Source organism: Crocuta crocuta, unplaced genomic scaffold (genome assembly GCF_008692635.1).
Source record: "Crocuta crocuta isolate KB4526 unplaced genomic scaffold, BGI_CrCroc_1.0 scaffold16, whole genome shotgun sequence".
Lineage (NCBI taxonomy): Eukaryota > Metazoa > Chordata > Mammalia > Carnivora > Hyaenidae > Crocuta > Crocuta crocuta.
In genome coordinates this window covers 9172037-9192263 of record NW_027531893.1, presented here as the reverse complement: position 1 = coordinate 9192263, position 20227 = coordinate 9172037, and the positions used below count along the sequence as shown (strand labels likewise).

General features: G+C 48.2%; 1 protein-coding gene across 1 annotated transcript in view; it reads left to right on the top strand.

Annotated features, from left to right (window-relative positions):
* The window catches only part of TXNDC11 (thioredoxin domain containing 11), a 65232-nt gene that overhangs the window by 23237 nt on the left and 21768 nt on the right, over window positions 1-20227 (top strand). The window contains 3 exon segments of the mRNA XM_077773264.1: window positions 1705-1798; window positions 17273-17385; window positions 19368-19568. Of these exon segments, the coding sequence (XP_077629390.1) occupies window positions 1705-1798; window positions 17273-17385; window positions 19368-19568 (408 nt within the window).

The following is a 20227-nucleotide window of genomic DNA, read 5'->3' as shown; positions in this document are numbered from 1 at the left end:
ATTATTTTTTGGTGCCCAGTTTTAACTCAGTGGCTAGAAATTGTAAAGATTTTGTCTTTCTTTGTGTACAGTAGAAAGGCTTGTTACCATCAGAGCCTTGTCTGAAACCTTAGGAATGCAAACACTATAATTCTCCTTTAAGCTGTTTCTGGGTTGGCTTGTTAAACACATTTTGAAGGAGATAAGCAAAAGAAAACCCTGTCTTCAGTTTTGCTTTTTGATTTCTTCAGTTGTTTGAAAATAAATTATTTTTATGATTTTTTTTAGGTGTTAGAATTAAACACTCTGACCATCGCGGCTTTTAAAAACCAGTTGATCTGTTACGAGATTAAGCAAGTGACTTAGATTTGAAAGAGCGAAAGTTCTACTACAGATCAGAAATTTCCTCTTTTATACAGTGTACTGACAGAAAATTTTACCAGCAGATTAAATTTCTACTTGAGCTTTGGGATCCGATTTTGTCTCAGTGATCAGCTCAGCTCCAGTTAATTAAAGAACATTCTTTCGGGCTAGAAAAGAGTTTTTTTTTTTTTTTTTTAATGTTTTATTTATTTCCAGGAGAGAGAGACAGCGTGAGCAGGGGAGGGTCAGAGAGAGAGGGAGTCACAGACTGAAACAGGCTCCAGGCTCTGAGCTGGCAGTCAGCACAGAGCCCGACGCGGGGCTCGAACCCACGAACTGCGAGATCATGACCTAAGCGAAAGTCAGACGCTCAACCGACTAAGCCACCCAGGCGCCCCATAGAAAAGAGTTTTTACATTTGCCTAGTCCTTTTTCGAGCTCATTCTTCTCACTAACCCTGTGATGCGTTGTCCCTGTTGCCAGAGAAGGAAGCTGAGGCTTGCCGCTGAAGGGTCCCCTCAAGGCCGTTCGCTGTCATCCTGGGGCTTCAGGCCTTGCACTCTTTCCCAGCTTGGCCCTTAAGACAGATACTAGTCTCACAGAACAACGCCAGACAGGGTTTGTGCCTTAGAGCCTTTGGAAAAGGAAGAAATGATTCTGACCTGGAAGGCAGAGTGTGTCGGGACAATTAATTGGCTTGGTTTCTGTGCTAAAGCTTAAGAGACATGGAATGAGCAGAGGAAATGAGTTTGCAGGGGTGGGGGAGCAGGAGAGAAAGAGATGAGCCTTCTGCAGACAGACCCGGTGAGCGAGGAGGACTGCCATTGTGTGGGGCGGCAGGCTTCGGGGAGGGGGGTTCGGGAAGGAGCCCCCGGAAGGAAGACCTTGAACACAAGTGGTCACGTTTAACCTAGTTCCAGTAAGTGTGAAGGCATGTTTGGAGCGAATGAGAGGAAGTGGTTGAGGAAGAAATCCGAGAAAGGTTACAAAGAAATCATTGACACAGCGTGCCTGGGGATGCTAAACAAAAGGCCCGAGTACTTGACCTTGATGGTGAGGTTTCTAGCCAGGGACCTAGGAGAGCTGTCCGCAGAGAGACCTTGGGGAGAGGGAAGGCGGTTTCAGCTCTGACAGCCCCTGTAGGCACCACTGCGCCTCCGTCCTTGCCCTGCTTGCTGCCTACCTGGAGGGAGAGCCCTGGCCTCTCCCGCAACTTTTCACGTGGTTTTTAAACCGAACTTTTTAAAATGAAACGCAACACATCGCAATTGCCAAATAACAATGCCGTGTCTTGTTCTAAAGTATTCCCGTCATGCTGTGGCCGAAGGTACCTCAGCACCCGATTCTGCTCTTGTTCTGCAGCCTGGAGTCCTCGGGTACTTTGAGTTCAGCGGCTCACCGCAGCCTCCTGGTTACTTGACGTTCTTCACTTCGGCGTTACTTTCATTAAAGAAAGGTAAACATGATTCGTATCTAGATGTTAGTACTTTTAGCAAATGCCTGTATACTGATACTTTCTTTTGTGTATGTTGTCTGTATGGTTATATATTTTAGTTTTTCTGATTCCTTTTCTCTGTGCTTTTATTAAATAATTACACTATTTTGTGTTTTACTGGCAAACGAAATACTCTGCTGTTTCAAATATAGTCTCCTAGACGGTTAGCCTTTTCAAAATGTGGCTTGATCGTACTGTGTCTGCAAGTACATATTTTGTACTTTGGAATTTATATCATAATATCTTTGTTGAGTGTGAAGGTACTAGTTTTGGTCAGAGTTTTTAGTGGTTAGATTGCTAGGTGGATGTACTATAGTTTAGCAATTCGTTTCCTTCAGGAAGTGTTTTTACAAGTATAAAAGTCGTAACAACGTTACAGTCTAATTCTACTGATAGTTTCACTATTCTCAAATCTATCCGTCCATCTATTTTTTTTTTTTTTTTTGCTTGACTGAATCCTGTATTCTTTGAGGTCCCTACCTTTAAACATTGTGTCCTGCCCATCTTTTCATGTTGCCCCACGTTCTTCCTCTGTTGTAGCCGTACCCTCCCGTCAGTTCTCTGTCAAATAATCTGCTCACTTGTCTGTCGTCTCCTTAGCTACCATTCTGGCCCAGGCCCCTTCCCTTCCCCCGGCCCCTGGACTAGACCAGTGGGCCCTTAACTGCTCTCCACTCTTGCTCCTTCTTCCTCACATGGAGTCTTTCCCCCCGGCCTCTCGGGCCCAGCTCCCCACGTGTGTGACCCCTGTTCACCCTTCGGGGTCCAGCCCAGATAGCTCTCTCGCACTTTCCCCTATCCCAGCTGGGTACCCACTAGGTTTCTTTCATAGTGCTTAACGTGGTTTGTGTTGACATATGAAGGTAAGAGATTTGTTTGATGTCGGTCTTCCTCTCCAGACTGTGAGACTTCTGAGGGTAGGGCCTGTGTCTTTCTCCAGCATCTGGCACATAGCAGGGGTTCACTTGCTTTTTGCCAAGTAAGTGACCAGACTAATGGCTGTGTCATCTTTCCCCCAGTAAATCAAGCAAAAATACGTAACTGTCCCTCTACTAATACCTCGGGGTATTAGATTGCCTCAACATTTTGAGGCCGGGGGGGGGTGGTGGGAATGGAATAGTATAGAGTAGTATAGTATTAATACTTTGAACAATCATACGACTGGCCATGTTAAGATATACACTGTCTTAAGGTTTCATGCAGAGAGTCTACTGTATTCATGTTTTTCATCTGGGGTGACATTACAAGAGAAAGTTGAGCTGTCACATAAGTATGTGTCCACTCAAAAGCCTCCGAGCTGCACAGATGCACTGTTTCAGGTGACTGAGAAGACTTAGTGAAAAAGTTTGAGTCTTGAAAGCAACATACTGCCAAAATAAAAAAAAAAAAAAAGCTTGAGAAGCAGACACTCAAAAACGTTCTTAGAAAATTAAAGCCCTTCAGAGATCGCAACTGAAAACTGTACCTGTGAGGCTTATCTGCAGCCATTCACTGAGGTGATGGTAGCGTTCAAGTTCTTGAGTAGAAGAGGACATTCCAAGATCATGGAAGAATGTTTTATTATCCAGTTAGCTTCTGTTATGTGCTAATGATTTGCCTTAAATTACTTTTCTCATTCAGAGGTTTCCAAAATACTATTTGTAGAAGAACCCTTTCCAAGTAAAGATCTTGTAAGCTTTTCCTGTTTTGTTTTGTTTTTCATTTTCTAAGCAAAGGAAGGTGATAAATGGGTAAAAAACTACTTGAAGGAACAAAATGAACCTCTTTGGTCAAATCACTAATATTGACAGGATTACATGAAATTTCTTCTCAGAGTAAATCCAGTCAGATTACCTTTACTTGTGACTCTAGTTGGGTCTGGTAAAATCCTCTTGCATGTGAACTTTTCGAGAGCGGAGGTTCATCCTAATTCATCATTTTTCACCTCTCACATAAGGTTAACGGACCATTTTTAGAAGAAAAAGACAAATTTGGAATGATAACTTTCCATGATATGTCCACTAAAATAAATCTTGCCTTGAGAGTCTGGTTTGCTTTCTGCTTTTCTTTCTCATATCCAGAAGTCAGATGGTATTTTACTTATTTTACTGTAGATGTTCAGTAAGAGAAACATGGGTGCCCCCTTTTTTTTTTATTCTTATAGTTTGGAGTGTAAATTTTAATTCAGGGCTGTGTTTAGATTGTGTACACAAATTGAGGCCCATGACTCATCTGCCATGCTTAGCGCTGGACTAGAGAGCTTAACCAAAGAAGCATTTGGCCCTTGGTGGTGGGAGGCCACTGTCTCGGTGCGACGCACCCTGAGTGTCACGAAACGCATGCGTCTTTCCATCGCCTTTGTCTTTCTGTGCTTATCTCAGAAACAGCCAGGACACTGACGCTCGTCTCGAAGCTCGGCGGCCGTCAGTGCGCCGTGCGTGAGCTCGCGCCTCGGAGCGGGGACGGTGCCGAGAGCATGTATGTGTCCCGTGGCCGCAGGCGTCCAGCTGGCGGAGCGGGGTCTGCGGCGCTTGGCCGTTCTCTTACAGCTCTTTGTCCCGCGCCGGGTCGCTCCACTCGTCGTCATGAGGGAAAGGAGAGGACACTGTCCACCGGGTACTTCGTGACTGTGCTCTCTCGTCGTCCTCCTAGCGGCTGCCTCTCACCTCCGTCGCCCAGGCCCTCCACCTGCTGATGGCCGCCTTGCTGCTGACCTGTCCGTCTCTGCAGGCCTGCCTGCTGGGAGGCCTGGGCCCCTTTGTTACACGTGTGCCCGTCTTCTCCCTCGCCATTTTACTTTTATAAAGTTTTTCATGTAGCAGTTCTGTATGTTCGTGTAGTTACACCTGTGGTTCCTTTTTCTTGCTTGCTTTGATTTTTTTTCCCCCTAAAAATCTGATCAGTAAGTAGTTTATTTTCCTTTTAAATTTAAAATTTGTTTAGCTCTTCATGGATTTCTTTTGGCTTAACGTGCAGGGCACAATAGTTTTTTTCTCCTCTTCTTACTGGCCAATCGGCACCAGTTACAAAATAATGCTTCCATTTTCCCTCATCCTGACCATGCCTGGCTTTATCCAAAATATTTTCTTCCATGTAAGTGGGTCTATTTCTGTGTTTCCTCTTGGTTTGGATACCTCTTTTTATATGAATAAATATAATTCTGTCTCTTGCTTTGTAAGTTGTTACCTGGTGAAGTCTGGACTTCATTTCCTCTGGTTCTTGTATCCTATGGAATCTTCTTCTTCTTCTTTTTTTTAATTTATTTTGAGAGAAAGACCACGCAAGTGGGGGATGGGCAGAGAGGGAGGGTGCCAAGCAGGCTCTGTGCTGCCAGCGCAGAGCTCAATGCACGGCTCGAACTCACAAAACTGTGAGATCACGACCTGAGCCAAAACCAAGATTTGGACACTTAACCGACTGGGCCAAGCAGGCGCCCCTAGAATCTCCTTTTAAATCCATCCATGCATCTGGCTGGATTTTGGTTGTAATTGTATTAAAGGCATAAATTGACTTAGAGGTGATGGACATGTTCATAATATTTAGCTTGCCTTCCTAGGATCACGGCGTGATTATTCAGTTACCGAAACCTTTTTATTTTTTGTAATAGGCCTTACACATTCCTCATTAATGTTTAATCATTTCTGAGTGCTGAGTAACGGATTAATTGTGGACCAGCAGTCTGTGTATATTTCAGGATTTGGAGGGAAACTAGTCTCTGACCAGTTCTCCACTCGTTCCAGGCTGCAGAGCCTCTTCGAACCTTTTCACATCTGATCTTGGCAGGCAGGCCTTCTTCTTTTGCCTAAAGAAAATTTGGTAGAGAGGTCATTGTTTTTAAGTTGCTTATTTGATACCCCCCGCTTACGATTGTTTCACTATTTGCTCTAAGGCCATGTTCTGATACAGTGTTGTTAGAGTGTGCCATGATGCAGTGACTTTTTGCAAAGAGAGAATTGGCATCCAATTCCGATCGTGTTTTTCATTGGCCGACAGCAGGGACGCAGTGTCAGCGATGGGGGGGAAGTAGTGACCTGGGCGCCGGCACTGCCTGGTCCTTACCCTCCGCCCGCCGCGGATGGGCTCTGCAGACTTGAACAAAATGTTGAACTTTTCTTTGTTGGAGTTTGTGTGCCAGACATTGGAAAGGGTGCGGAGAAGAGCAGAGCGTGTTGTAGAAGGCCCCGGCGTGCGTGCGGTGCTCTGTGAGTGAACTCCTAGGCCTGCCGTCTGTAGGGCTTCATGAGGAAGCCACCTGGCCGGCAGCACTCCAAGGAGGTGTTGTACCTAACAGATGCCTACGGCAGGTCCTGTGTCTCCGGACTGACCAATGCACACAGGCCTTCCGGGGCTCGTCGCTTCTGCCTGAGCGGCCTGCCCTTCTCACGGTGGCAGCGACTGCGGCCCTCCCCCGCCGGGCCGAGCCGCTTTGTTCAGATGGTATTTTCATCGAAGGCCTAGTGGCTGTGGTTTTGCCCTGCCACTGCAGCGCCCTGCTTGACCCGTGCTGTCCGGGAAAGGTTAAATGAATGGCTCTAATAACGGGCAGTGTACCTCGAAATCGCTCAAGTGACTGATTTGAACATTGGGTTGTTAAGTCCCTGGGGCCCCTTCCCCCCACGCCTGGCCTGTCGGATCCCTGAGCCCCATGTGTAGGCAGCACTCACAGCAGGAGCCGGTGGACCCCTGCCTGGTGTGTTCTTCTTACACCTTCTTTCCCCTGACTTTTCACTGCCCCTGACGTGTGAATTGAACCGGAATTCCCATGGTACTTAAATGCCACCTTGAGAATACAATAAATCAGGAATTCAGGTTGTCCTTTCTATTTTCTTCTGCCTCTCAGGAATTCCTAAACGTAGTTGACTAGGGAACCTTTCGGCATTCATTTTCTAAGGAACAGCCTTTGGTGGATAACTGTTGTAATGAATTTTTTAAAGAGGAATTTGTTGAAGGAAAGGCTTCTATTTTTGTTTATTTTTGAGAGAAAGAGCGCGTGAGAGAGAGCAAGCAAGCCCAAGCAGGGGAGGGGCAGAGAGAGGGGGAGACACAGGATTTGAAGCAGGCTCCAGGCTGTCAGCATAGAGTCCGAAGCAGGGTTCAGACCCGCAAACTCTGAGATCATGACCTGAGCTGAAGTCGGACACTTAACCCACTGAACACACCCCCGCCTCCACCATGCTCCATATACGGTAAGGACTTCTTATCCCAATGTAGGGTGCCTCTACTCCACCAGGTGGCGTCAGATTGGGCTGTGATTTGCTGGTAGAATTGAGTCAGGACACAGAAGTGCTCTCCTCCATATCCTTATTGATGAATAAAGCTAATTTTTTTTGGAGCACTTTCCTGTTAGATTGTGAAATTTTATATAGCATCACGAAGTCTTAAGGGTAGGGTTTTCTTATTCTGTAAGTGACATTCTCTAAGGTATTGAAAAAACAAGGGACTGATTTCTTAGCCAGCGTTAACTCTGCGATTGCTTTTTTTCTTGGGTTCCTGGGTCTGACTCTTAGGAGTTTGGATCAGGCATTGGGTTTAACAATTCTCGTGAATGAAACAGGTTCTAGGGTCAGTTGGTTTTCTTGGATAATCTCATTCATTGTCGCCATACTCTCTCATAGAGGGAAATCTTTTCCTAAGAGTCTCCCTGTGTCCTGAGGCCCTCTGGGTGATTAATGCACATTAGAATAAGCATGTTAGACACTCCATACTTTTTGTTCCTGTACTTAAAACTGACTTTTTGTTATGTGCTGTTATTTTAGCAAGGATATCATTATAGTCCACAGGAGATGCTTTTATTCCCATTGTGATTTCTCTCTCAAGCCTTGTAGATGCTGTTAGGTAAGAAATAAAGCCCAAAGCAGACCTCTCCGCACTCAAAGATTCAGGAGCATGACTTACTAATTCAACAGACATTTGAGATCTCCTGTGCTCCAAGTGCAGAGATGAATCTAGTACCGTTTAGTGCCACCGGGTGTTGTGGTGGACAGTCCGGGGATGAGTCTGTGACAGGTCGCTGGGGCGTGCAGGCGGCCATCCACGTCAGATCATGGGAAACTGCTCAGGGGAGATGGTGCTGGAGTGGCCAGGGTTTCCCAGAGGATGAGGTGTCGGCCTTCAGGTGAGCGTAGGAAGCTAGAGAGAAGACAGACGGGTTGGGGAGAGCCAAAGGTGTGTGGGAGCTCAGAAGCAAAACATCATTTATAGATATTTTGATTCCTTGAACCCATATAGGAATGTAGATATTTTGACTTTTTTAATTCCTTGTATTTAAAAAATAGCATCATCTTCATTTTCTACTTGTTTTAGGATGTTTTCTACCATTTGAAGGTTGTCCTATTTAGAATGTGTGTGTGTGTTAATCCTACTTCTTTAAGGGTTTTGTTTGCTTGTTTGATGTTTTTTGTTTTTGAAGCTGGGATAAGACTCCAAAGAACTAAAAACATTAAAATCTTGAAAAACTTTCAGGGACCATTTATAATAAAGTCACAAGCTTATAGTGAAATAACTCCGTGTAGACAAACCAAGTTCCAGTCTCTCCTTGACCACTTTTTATGTAAAGTTGAGTCGGTGAGCTGATGCAGGGCCGAGCCCTTGCGTGAGTCCAGCCCTTTCTCCGGGTGACGCCGCCCTCACTGCCACTCCCTCAGGTAGGAGCCGTGACGGTCTCGGGCGAGGACCAGGCTCTGAGGAGGTTGTTACGGACGCGAGGCCATTGCGGTGGGCAGAGTAACGGCTCCCCAAAGATGCCCGGGAGTGTGTCCCTTACGAGGCACGAGGGAACGCAAGCTGCTCATCAGCCGCCCTTGAGAAGGGGGGATGATCCTGGGTTATATCCGAGTGGCCCAGTGTAATCAGGAGGAGCCTTGAATTGGAATTGGGAGGCAGGGGTACTTGGGTGGCTCAGACAGTGAAGTGTCTGACTCTTAGTTTCTGGTCAGGTCGTGAACTTGGAGTTTGTGAGTTTGAGCCCCACATCGGGCTCTGTGCTGACAGTGCAGAGCCTTCTTGGGATTCTCTCTCTCTCTCTGTCTCTCTCTCTTGCTCTCGCTCTCTGTCTGCCTTAAACCGCTTGCTCTTTCTGTCTCTTTCTCAAAATAAATAAGTGAACGTTAAAAAAAGTTGGAATTGAGAGGCAAAGGATGGTATCAAAGTGAGGGTTTGAGAAGGACTTGTCCCGCCATCCCTAGCTTTGAAGGTGGGTGGCGCCGTGAGCCAAGGAGCACGGGTGGGGGCGGGAGGGGGCCGGGACGTGCATTCTTCTCCCCCGGAGCCTCCAGAAGGGGCCTGCCCTGCTGACCCCCTGATGTTAGCCCAGTGAGGCCCGTTTTGGGCCTCTGTCCTCCAGAACCGTGAGATTAATTTATGTCATTTTAATCTACTGAATTTGTGGTACTTTGTTACAGCGGCAGGAGCAAACTCAGGCCGTCGCAAAACGGTAGAAGGGGAGCCGAGCGAGGAAGCCAGGGTCCCGTTTCTCCCCTGTGCTCCTGCTCCCCGGGGGTGATGCACGTGGCACGTATGGTCTCTCCTGCCTCCCGGCCTTCGCCCTTGATACTGCTGTACCGTAATCCCTTTCCCTAGTTACTACCCGCCTTTCTAGGTTTTCCAGGCCTACGTGGAAATGTTGCGTGTGGCACGTGAGGGACGTGAAGTGGAGCTTTCCTTCCCACCAGCTCCCTTCCTGGAGCTCCTGCTGCACTAGTTGGCTGTGTTCCCACTCGGCAGCCAGCATTGTTTTCTGATTTTCCCTTGAGCTTTATTAGTGTCTTCCCAGCACGAAGTTCCCATGGGTCTGGACCGAGTCTCCTAATGAGTCATTTTAGTGGCAGGTGCCCTGTGCGACCCGGGCTCGCCCAGTCCTTGCTTCCGACTGGTCTTCAGGGTCCCCGTCTATAAGATGGGGGAGCTTTGCGCTGGCTGCCCCTAAGAGACATTTGAGCTTGAAAATGCACCTTGGCCTGTTTTTGTGGGCCTGGGAGCTAAGAATTGTTTTTATATGTGGGAAAGGTTGTTGAACGGCCCCTGTGCTAGACCGAAGGGCAGCCTACGTGGGGATGGCGGAGGGATTTGTAAGCCGGTGCGTTTCTTTTGTGAAGTCCTTCCTTCCCTGAACGTGTCAGAACAGAAAGGAGTTTAATTGAAGTACACACAAGCAAAGTATTGGAATTGATCATGTCATATTGTGCTTTGGTTAAAAGAGAGGACGGAGGGGTGCAGGTGTTAGTGCTCATGATGTGTGTATCTAGCTCTCCTCCCTAATTCACGAGAAATTAGAAGTCACGGCGAAGCATTTAGCAGCATCGTGGCAGGCACTGGAGTGTGCGTGCTGTGATCTGGGGCGCTCAGCACCGGATTAATCTCTAGATAATTGCTTCGTGCCTTATATTGACTTTTGAAATATCTCAAGGTGACGTTTCTAGGGACAAAATGCAAATAATAGCTATAGTTCATATGTTGAAAACAGACATTTCTGTGATCTGTTACATTTCTTTGAAGGTTTTTTCATTTGGGTGAATGTTTTATTGGAAATGTGGGAAGTCATCCCTTGAATAATTATGAATCACTCTGTAAATGATGAATAACGGGAGGGGGTGGTTATTCCTTTTTACATAGTCTTACTGTTTCCCTTTTTTTCTGCCTCGTCTAAAACCTTGGAAAGAAGACTGGGAGAGCAGAAGGTAATAAAAATGACAGAGTGCAGAGTAAAACGAGGGTCGTTTCCAGGGTGGAAGGTACTATGATGCAGGTTTGCCTTTTGGAATGTCCCTGCTTTCCAGAACGCAGACTCCAGAGAGGTTTCCCAGGGACTCCGTGACCTCGTAGCCATGCTGGTTAAGCCACATGACATAATCCAGTGCTGTTAGTTTTGAGCTAGCATGCTGTATTTGTCATCAGTTCTCTTTATGGGTCTTGTTCTTGACCTGATACTCGACTTTGCTCCATGAGCCCTGGCAGGTGAGCTCACACAGATGTCCCCTGGTCAGCACGTGGCCGGGCCTGGCAGAAAGGTGTCCGCACTGCTCAGTGCCTGTGCTTCTGTGCGTTCTTTCAGGGTCTCCTTGGGCACCTTCCTGTGCAGCGCGTGGGGGCGGTTAGCTCCAGGCTGCTGAGGGAGAATTCATTTCAGGAGCTCAGCAGTTTATACCTAGAGTCACGAGATCTGGAGACCCACCTTTTCCTTCCTGAAGGAGAGATACGGACACACTTTTAAAAATAAAATAAAGATATTTTAAAATAAAAGTAATTGGGGCACCTGGGTGACTCAGTCGGTTACGTGTCTGACTCTTGATTGCAATTCATGGGTTCGAGCCCCACATCAGGCTCTGCACTGACAGTGTGGAGCCTGCTTGGGATTCTCTTTCTGCCTCTGTCTCTCTCTCACTTACTCAAAAGTAAATAAATAAACTTAAAGTGTTTAAAAATAATCGTCCTCTACTGTTGAAGGCATTTTTGTGGGGGAAAAAATGTGAGAAATTCTCTTAGGTCTCCTTCCCAGATCATTGACCATTTTTAAGATTCATTGGTTAAGGGCGCCTGGGTGGCTCAGTCTGTTAAGCGTCCGACTTCGGCTTAGGTCATGGTCTCACGGTTCACAGGTTCAAGCCCCGTGTCAGGCTCTGTGCAGACAACTTGGAGCCTGGAGCCTGCTTTGGACTCTCTATCTCCCTCTCTCTCTGCCCCTCCCCTGCTCATGCTCTGTTTCTTTTTGTCTCTCAAAAAAATGAATAAAAACATTTAAAAAAAAGTATTTTTAAGTTAAGAAGAAACTGATAAAAATAACTTATGTATATAAAATAATACATTTAATTTAACCCAGTGTATCCAAATTATTGCCATTTCAACAGGCAGTCAATATAAAAACTATTGAGATATTTTATATATAGTTTTTGAACCAAGTCCTTTACGCTTTTACACTTAAAAGCATATCTCAATTCAGCTGCTGGATTTTCATTGGAAATACTTAATCTGTGCTTAGATTACATGAAAGTTACAGTGGAAAAGATTTATATCCCACGTTGTTTTATATATTGTAATAGTTGTCCAGTGACTGAGTTGAGTATTGCATTAAAATTAATATCAAAGAGAAAAGTAGTCGCTTACTTGCTCATAATTCAAGTGCTTGTTAGTCACAGTAGTGTGTGGCTGCCCCGTGGGACTGTGCCGCTCTGTACACACCTCTTATCCAGGTGTCCCAGGGCGACGCGAGTTTTTCTGGGGCTGCTGAGCACCCGGCAAGCACACCCCTGGGTTAGGTGTTTCAGATTTGTGCTCCTGACGACCTGTTATTAGGGGGTGTGAGTTGTCAAACTGTACTGGGGGCAGATGCCTTATTGATTTCAAAACCATTAAAAATCTATCCTCTTTCCTAACAAAAGAAGCTGTTGTTACTCCTTCTAGAATGTTTGAGAATTTTAACATTTTTGCCTCCCTGAGGTAGTTCTTCCCTCCGTGTGTGTGTGCTTTACCCTGATACTAAACTGAAGTTTTAATATTAAAAATGGAACTTAGGGCACATGGTTTTAAGCAAAATAAAGTACTCTGATATTAAAACATTATGCAAAAGCCCCAAAACAAAAACCTTGATGTAAACCAGAGATCACAAGTGAGCCAGATGGATCTGAGCAGAAACCAGATGGAATTTCAGGTTCTTCCATCCTCAGTGCGGCCTTGGTGGCTGCCAAGAGGTAAAGGATGACAGTGGAAGATGGAAGGCACAGGAAGGTCAGCAGAAGCCATGCTAGGGGGGAGTAGTGCGGGATGCAGGGGTGGAGTTTCCCATCAGCAGCAGAGAATCCCAGCCTCAAAAGATAGCGTGGGCAGATTGCTAGGTGCTGAAGGTAGTAGGTACGACTAACGAATCCGCGTAAGAGTATTGATCACTGAGAGCACGCAAACCGCGATGTGGTGCAGGGACCCACATGGTGGCTGTGTGTGCTGTGGGCTGCCTCGCAGCCGAGCCACCTGACGCCGGGGGCTCAGCACCTTTTGCAGCAAGCAGCGAAAGGGCCAGTCTTTGCGCTGTGGCCACCTTGGCCTACGTAGTTGCCTGTATGACCAGCTGTGGGAACTGCAGACTTCAAACTTTTTAAAAATTAATTGAATATGATCATGTATGTCATTGTTTGACCTTCTGGTAGAGGAGGGGAGAGCATTATTCCGAATTTGTTTATTTAATTAAATTTGTTTAAGTTTATTTATTTTGAGAGAGAGAGTGCATGCAAACAAGCTGGGGAGAGGCAGGGAGGCAGGGAGAGAGAATCCCAAGCAGTCTCCACGCTGCCAGCACAGAGCCCAACTTAGGGCCGGATCCCATGAGCCATGAGATCATGACCTGCACTGAAGTCAGACACTTAACTGACTGAGCCCCCCCGGCGCCCCCGAAACTACTCTAATTTTATAAATGACAGAGACCCCTACTGTGGAAAGCCTTGGGGTCCTACTTCACAGAAAATGTTCTGCATGTGGAGACGAGGAGTGGTTTTTTGTGTGTCTTTCTTACACTCTAAACTTCCTCTGCTAATTCAGGCACTCCTTGTACACAGGAGAGTGCACATTTAAGCTGCTGCTTCTGGCAAGATTTCTGCTATACGCAGGTACTGAACATAGATGTGTGATTTTTGTAGATCTCTGTATGTGTGAAAAATAAAGTTCTGAAATTGTGATCTGTCCGGGTCTGTGAGATTGTGCTGTGTGCGGGCAGCCTGTCCAGTCCTTTTAGTGCCGTGAAACAGGGCTCTGAATGGGCCTTTTCAGCTTTGGGGGCGGCTGTCGCTTTTTATTCCTCTGCTCCAGGAAACCATGTTGCTGGTGTTGGCGGGCTTTCAGATCCATTTCCTCGCTGGCTGCCTCCTCTTTCCTTCCTTCCTTCTCTCCTTAGCTGTGGCCGTCCACCAGGAGTTAGCCTTCTCTTGGAGACTGGTATCTTCTACCGGTCCACACCCTCTCTTACATCCCGCTTTCTCTTCTGACAGCTTTGGGGTCTGAACTTACATGTTATGCCATTCGTTAAAATTCAAATTTTGAGCTAATTTTATACTTGTAGAAAAGTTGCAGAAATAGAACAGGGAGTTCCTCAATTTTCTACCTTCGCCTCGCTTCCCCCAGTGTTCACATATTATATAGCCATTTGTTATACAGGTGCTTGGGCCAAAACTAAGAAAGAAACATCGGTGCGGTATTATGATTTTATTTTTTTTCTTAAAAAAAATTTTAACGTGTGTTTATTTTTGAGAGAGAGAGAGGGAAGGCGGGAGGCAGTGAATCCGAAGCAGGCTCAAGGCTCTGAGCTGTCAGCACAGAGCCCGATACAGGGCTTGAACCCACAAACCCTGAGATCTTGACCTGAGCCGAAGTCAGATGCTTAACCAACTGAGTCCCCCAGGTGACCTGGTACAGTATTAGCAACTGAGCCACAGACCTCATTTGCATTTTTCCTGTGTTTTCACTGTTTCTTTTCTGTCCGAGTGTCCAATCTGGAATCCCACATCACATAAAATTCTTTTTTCTCCTTCGTCTCCTCCGACCTGTGAGAACTCTGTAGTCTTCCCTTGTCTTGTTCGACCTTGACACTTTTCAGGAGTAGCGCTCATTGTTTTATTTTGTTGCTCAGATAGTTCCAGCCTTCACCATTAGGAGCATCTCGGGTTGGCTCCTATGTCCTTTGAACAAGTTTCATCCTTTTACGAGCACGCCTTCATTGTGGCACAAAACGTTTCCGTCTCCTTTTGTACTTGCCTTGCCTCAGCTCCGGAATTAGCTTCTTGTCCAGGGAGCCCTAGTTTCTCTTACTGAAGAATGGGCCTTCAGAAACCAAGATCTGGGTGCTGGGTGTGCTCTGTGGTATGAGGTGTCATAGCTTGGAGGCCTTTTCAGCAAGGAAAGCTACGACGTGTATGTGTTTATACCCACAAGTCTGTGGACATCTGTAGCTCTGCCTCTGTTACGTGCGTGTGCACGCGTGTGAGAAAAGCTGTAGGTTTGTACTGCTTCCTTCTGACGCCAGCCCCTCCCCGGAGTATAGCTCTCCATTACTGCAGAACTTGGCCCGCCCACCCTGGGAATCCTAGCTCGTCTTTAGATTCATAGAGCTTAGTCCGATACTGTGCTGTGACTCTGTTCTTAACTACCCTCCTGTGGAGCGACGGGCTTGTCTGTTAGGGCTTGTGTTCCATGTCGGCTCCCCCACGCTGTGGTTGGTTTCATGATTTTAGCTCTTGAGTACGTGAAGGGTGTGAACCATGCTTTGGTTCCGAGGGGCTGACACACACAGGGGTGAGGAGAGGGCCAGGCTGCCTCACCCCTGTTCTCCGGAACCCCGTTTCCTCTCCTTTCCTGCCCCGGCCCCCCTTCCTTCCATATGTAACCAATCTCTGTCGTTTCTGACTTATTCTTCCAGTGTTTCTTTGGTTTCGTGTCATTTTATTTTTTTATTATTATTTTTAACATTTGTTTATTTCTTAGAGCATGCACAAGTGGGGGAGGGGCAGAGAGAGGGGTCAGAGGATCCGAAGCAGGCTCTGCACTGACAGCAGACAGCCCGGTGCGGGGCTCAAACTCACGAACTGTGAGATCATGACCTGTGCCGAAGTCAGATGCTTAATTGCATAAGCCACCCAGGTGCCCTGGTTTTGTGCTGTTTTAAACTCCTCAGACTTGCGGGAAAGATTGTCCACAATGTGGCGTTGGGGATTGCCGTCCCCGCTTCCTCCCTGCCACTCCTGCCTTGTCTGAGAGGAGCCTTGTCTGAGAGGAAGACGGCACCACTGCCAGAGAGGGGGCTGCAGCTAGAAGCTCCTGTGTTAGAGCCTTAGCGTTGTTACATTTTGACTGCGTGGATATAACTCGGTAACGTTTATAAACGTGTCTTATTTAATAGCTAATAAAGCAGGAAGGAGGTAGGAAAGAATGTACCTTTTCCTACATCATCTTATCCACTAGCTCTCCACTATTACTAGATATTTTAGTTCATTTTTAGGCACACAAATACTATGTGTACTCCTTGGGGAAAAGGAAAGAAAGCTTACTCTTTCTTTTATCTCTTCCCCTGAGCCTCCCTCCCCAACTATTTTTCTTATCTTTTTGGAGTCTTTATACTTTTCTAAACATAGGAGCCCATAGGAAAAAAATGTACGTTGTTTTATAAGGTGTGAGTTATTTTTTTTATTCTGAGAGACAGCACAAGTGGGGGGCGGGGGCCGCAGAGAGAGAAGGAGAGAGAGAATGCCCAGCAGGCTCCCCGCTGGCAGCGCCAAGCCCATCACGGGGCTCGATCTCACGGATCCATGAGCTCGTGACCTGAGCCAAACCAAGAGTCGGACCCTTAACCGATTGAGCCACCCTTTTAAATAAATAGGTGTACTTTATCTTGTAGCTTGCTTTTTCACTCGCATATGTCTCTAGAAGATGTTCCTACTGTGTAGATAGCCCTGCCCCATGTTTTTAACATCTGCAGAGTATTTCTTGGTGACTGTCCTTCCGCGTGACTATGGGTGCACGCGTGTGGAGAAGCAGCGGGCCGCAGCCTGTGTCCGCGTCTCCCTGCGGTCGCAGGTGGCGGCCGCTTCCCGCCTCCCACCAGCGCCGTGGCTGGGTAGCAGCTCTCCACCGCTCACCGTGCTTGATACCTCCCGTGTCTCAAGTTTGGGACAGTTGGAGGGTAGGAAGGGGTGTCCTGTTTTAATTTGCTTTCCTCTGAAAGAGGGAAGTTGAGTGTATTTTCATGTACTTCTAAGCCTTTTACTTTTTTTCCTTTGGCTTGCCCATTTTGAATTGCTTTCTTTTTCGTATTAACTTGTATGAGTTCCTTGTTCGTGCTACATTCATTCGTGTAGCCAGTATTTATTGAGCTCTTAATATGCCCAGGCCCTGCTACACGTGCTGGGGTAATAGCAGTAAACCAGTTTCCTAATTTCACAGAAGTTCAGAGGAAGCCGGACTGAAGAAAATGAAAACAAGTCAAGCAGATTATGTAGATGTTAGTAAGTGCTATAAAAAAATAGAGTCATGGTAGAGAGACTTACCTGAGTGGGGAGGAAGCCCCCGGTTCCCATTACAGACTTCACCCTCTAAGTGTTTGCATTGAGGCGGGGTGGTCGGGGAAGGCTTCTAGGAGGAGGTGGGGCTGGAGTTGACATCTGAACGATGAGAGGCCAGCCATGGAAGTGTCCACACACAGCAGCGTCTGGGCCCTCTGGCGGGACCCAGCGAGGGGAACCGGGTAGCAGGTGAGACCATCGCAGGGAGACAGAGTGCGGGTGATTGTCAGGGACGTAACTCCGGGGGACCCGCGAGGTGGGTTGAGGGGGAGGTTCCTCCAGCTCATGCTCCCACTCTGTTTAGGCACGTGGCCAGAAAGAGCTTCGCTCTGGGGAATTTGTGCAGCAGGACTTGATGATTGGGTTTTGTGGTTGTTTTAAGGCATAGGCTTTTTCTTTAATAAAGGAACATTTTCTGTTTCAGATTACCTAGGAACAGTACGATTTGGGGTTATCACAAATAAACATCTTGCGAAACTGGTATCCTTAGTACACTCTGGAAGTGTGTATTTACATAGACATTTCAACACATCACTTGTAAGTATTTTGAAATCACATTTATATTAGCGCAGTGGTTCTTAACCTTGTCTAGGTCATGGACTTCTTTGAGAATTAGATAAAATCTGTGGGCACTCACCCTAGGAAAGTGTACATGATTTTATGTGCAAACTTAGAGTTTCGACAACCCCGCTCTCGAGCCCTGGTCCCCAGTTAGGAACCCAGGCGTTAGAGGGCTCTGGAATGTAACATCTAGAAATTCTTTGTTTATGTTCTTCGATTTTGGCACGGCCTCATTAGTTTTCCTCCTTGGGTGCAACGGCAGGATTATTCTGTTGGAGAATTGGTGCTCTGGGCCCGTGTCCTCGGAGGTTAAGCTTCCATCAGGCGAGGACATCGCTTGTTCATTTGTGCCGCTCGTCAGGAGTACTAATGTGACGTGCTTTTCTCCGTAGCTGAGGAAACGGATTTTGAAGTTCTTGTTAAGTTAACCGAGGCGACAGAGCCTCTGTTTTCTGTGGTCGTCTTTGTTCCCTGATTTCCTTGCCTCTTGGTGGGCCAGCCCCCCTCCACTGTTTCTAAGCTTTTGGCCTGCGTCCCGCTTAGTCCTGTGCCTCTTCTTTTATCGTTGCTTCCTCAGTGCCAGCACCGAGAGTTTATTGTTCTTACCTGTTTTCTGTCTGACTTCACTGACCGTGTGAGCGGAGGCCCGTGTCCCTGCAGCCCCTGTCCGCGGCCCGTTCAACCCGTGCTCCCCTCGGCCCAGTGCGCGAGTCTCACGCCCGGGGGGCCCCCTTGGGGGCCAGTCCCCCTGGCTTCCGCAGGTCCCTCATAGCCCAGATGCTCTGCTTTATTTCTTGTAGTTCGTATTCCGAAAGTCAAATGGATTTTTGTGCTTTCCAAATAGAAATGCACATACTGGGTTTGGGTATGTTTTTCAAACTCCCGCCGGCCCACGTGGAGGACCCTGCGGTGGTGGTTTCTCTCCTGCTCTTCTCGTGCCTCCGTCTGAGCTTCTGACTTCCACTGCTCTCCCCGCGTGCCCTTCTCCTCCATTGCCTCTTACCGCCAGCGCGCAGCGGGTGCATTTACAGGGGAGGGCACGGAGCAAGGAGCTTACAGTAGAGAAGAGAAGGCAGGGTGCTGAGAATGGCGCTCACAGATACATTGGGTTTTACTGCATCGGGTGTGTAGTTTCTAAGGTTGGTTGGTTGGTTGGTGGAACAGCAGAATTCCTTTTATCAAATGCAGTATCACTGGGACACCAGTATTTTAAACAGGCCGGGGACGTCTTTGTCACGAGGCAATTTAAGTCTCTGCTTTGGAGATTATAAAATATCTCACTTTGTGGAACCCTCCAAAGCACTGCAAAAAAATTTGGGAGGTTTGTTTAAAACCCAGTGATTCGTATTGTTGGAATTTCAGTAATAATTTTATGTTGACATACTTTGGTTGTTACAGAAAAAAAGCGCAAAAAATCTTAGTGTCTCTTTCCTTCATTCCGTACATGTGAGCGTGATCTGTGTCCTGATACAAGTTCTAGGTCATTCGTGGATTCGTTCAAATATTTGTTCTTCTAGTCCCTGGGGCTCCAGGTGACCAAAGCAGATACAAGCCCCTGACCTGGCGGGGCAGGGCTCCTGCCCGTATGAGCCGATCTTTGAGGAAGCAGTGTAAAAGTCCAAGGGATCCTTGACTTGGTATTTTCTCTTCCCTTGGGCATTCACTGCTGCTTCTCTGAGAACCCAGTAAGACGAAATAGGTCCTCTTGGCCAGGGCGGAGGATAGGGACAGCGCTCCGCTGGGGGGTGGGTCCGTCTAAGGGGAGCCGGAGGGCTCTGGGATGTGACGGTCACTTCTCGAGGCCACTCCTGCCTTCGCAAGCGCTTGTGCAGGGCTGCTGTGTGTGTGTGTGGGGGAGGGGGCAGCCCGGGTCTCCCTGCTGCACGCGGGCATGGAGGGACGGGGCGGGCGGGGCCTGAGCCGCCCTGCCTCCACCCGCCCCGTGTCATCCTCCGCAGGTCTTTCCCGGGGAGGCCGCCAACTACACGGCCGAGAGCATCCACAAGTGGGCCTTGGAGAACCGCGAGGCGCTGCTGCGCTGGCTGCGGCCACACGGCGGCAAGAGCCTCCTGCTCAACAACGAGCTGAAGAAAGGGCCGGCGCTGCTCGTGTTCCTGCCTTTCGATCCCCTAGCCGACAGCCACCCGTTAGTGGATGAGGTAAGAGGCCCCGTGAGGAGGAGCAGAACCGCGTGCGCAGGGGACCGCCCGCCCCACACCCCGAGGGCTCGCCGCCCGGCCACACTCCCTCCCTGTGCCCAGCCANTGGATGAGGTAAGAGGCCCCGTGAGGAGGAGCAGAACCGCGTGCGCAGGGGACCGCCCGCCCCACACCCCGAGGGCTCGCCGCCCGGCCACACTCCCTCCCCGTGCCCAGACAGGGTCCGCCGCGGCCTCTGGCCATGGCCGCTCAGGCGGGGGCGGGGTGGGAGTCCTCCCCGGGGAGGGCCCGATGTCCCTCTCGCTGTGATGACAGGTTCGGGAGGGGGAGAGGGGCCAGCCGGCGGCGTGGGTGGCTGTGGCCTCCGGGACGCCTGCCCGCGGGCCCTGACCGTCCTCAGCCGGCAGCCAGGAGCGCCGGTGGGGACCCTGGGCTCCCTCGTTGCTCGGAGCCTTTCCTTTCCTGTCGTGCAGGCAGCCAGAGCGGGTTTCAAAGAGCATCGCTGTTGGGAGTCTCTGCCCCTCCGCCCGCTTTTCCGGTTTCAGCTGCTGCACTCACTCTCTGGGTGTGAGTTTCTTTTCTACGTGGATCATTTGGAGGCACTTAGAGCAGTGACAGTTACCAGGGAGCGCCTGGGATTGCTGAATTGGATTTACCCG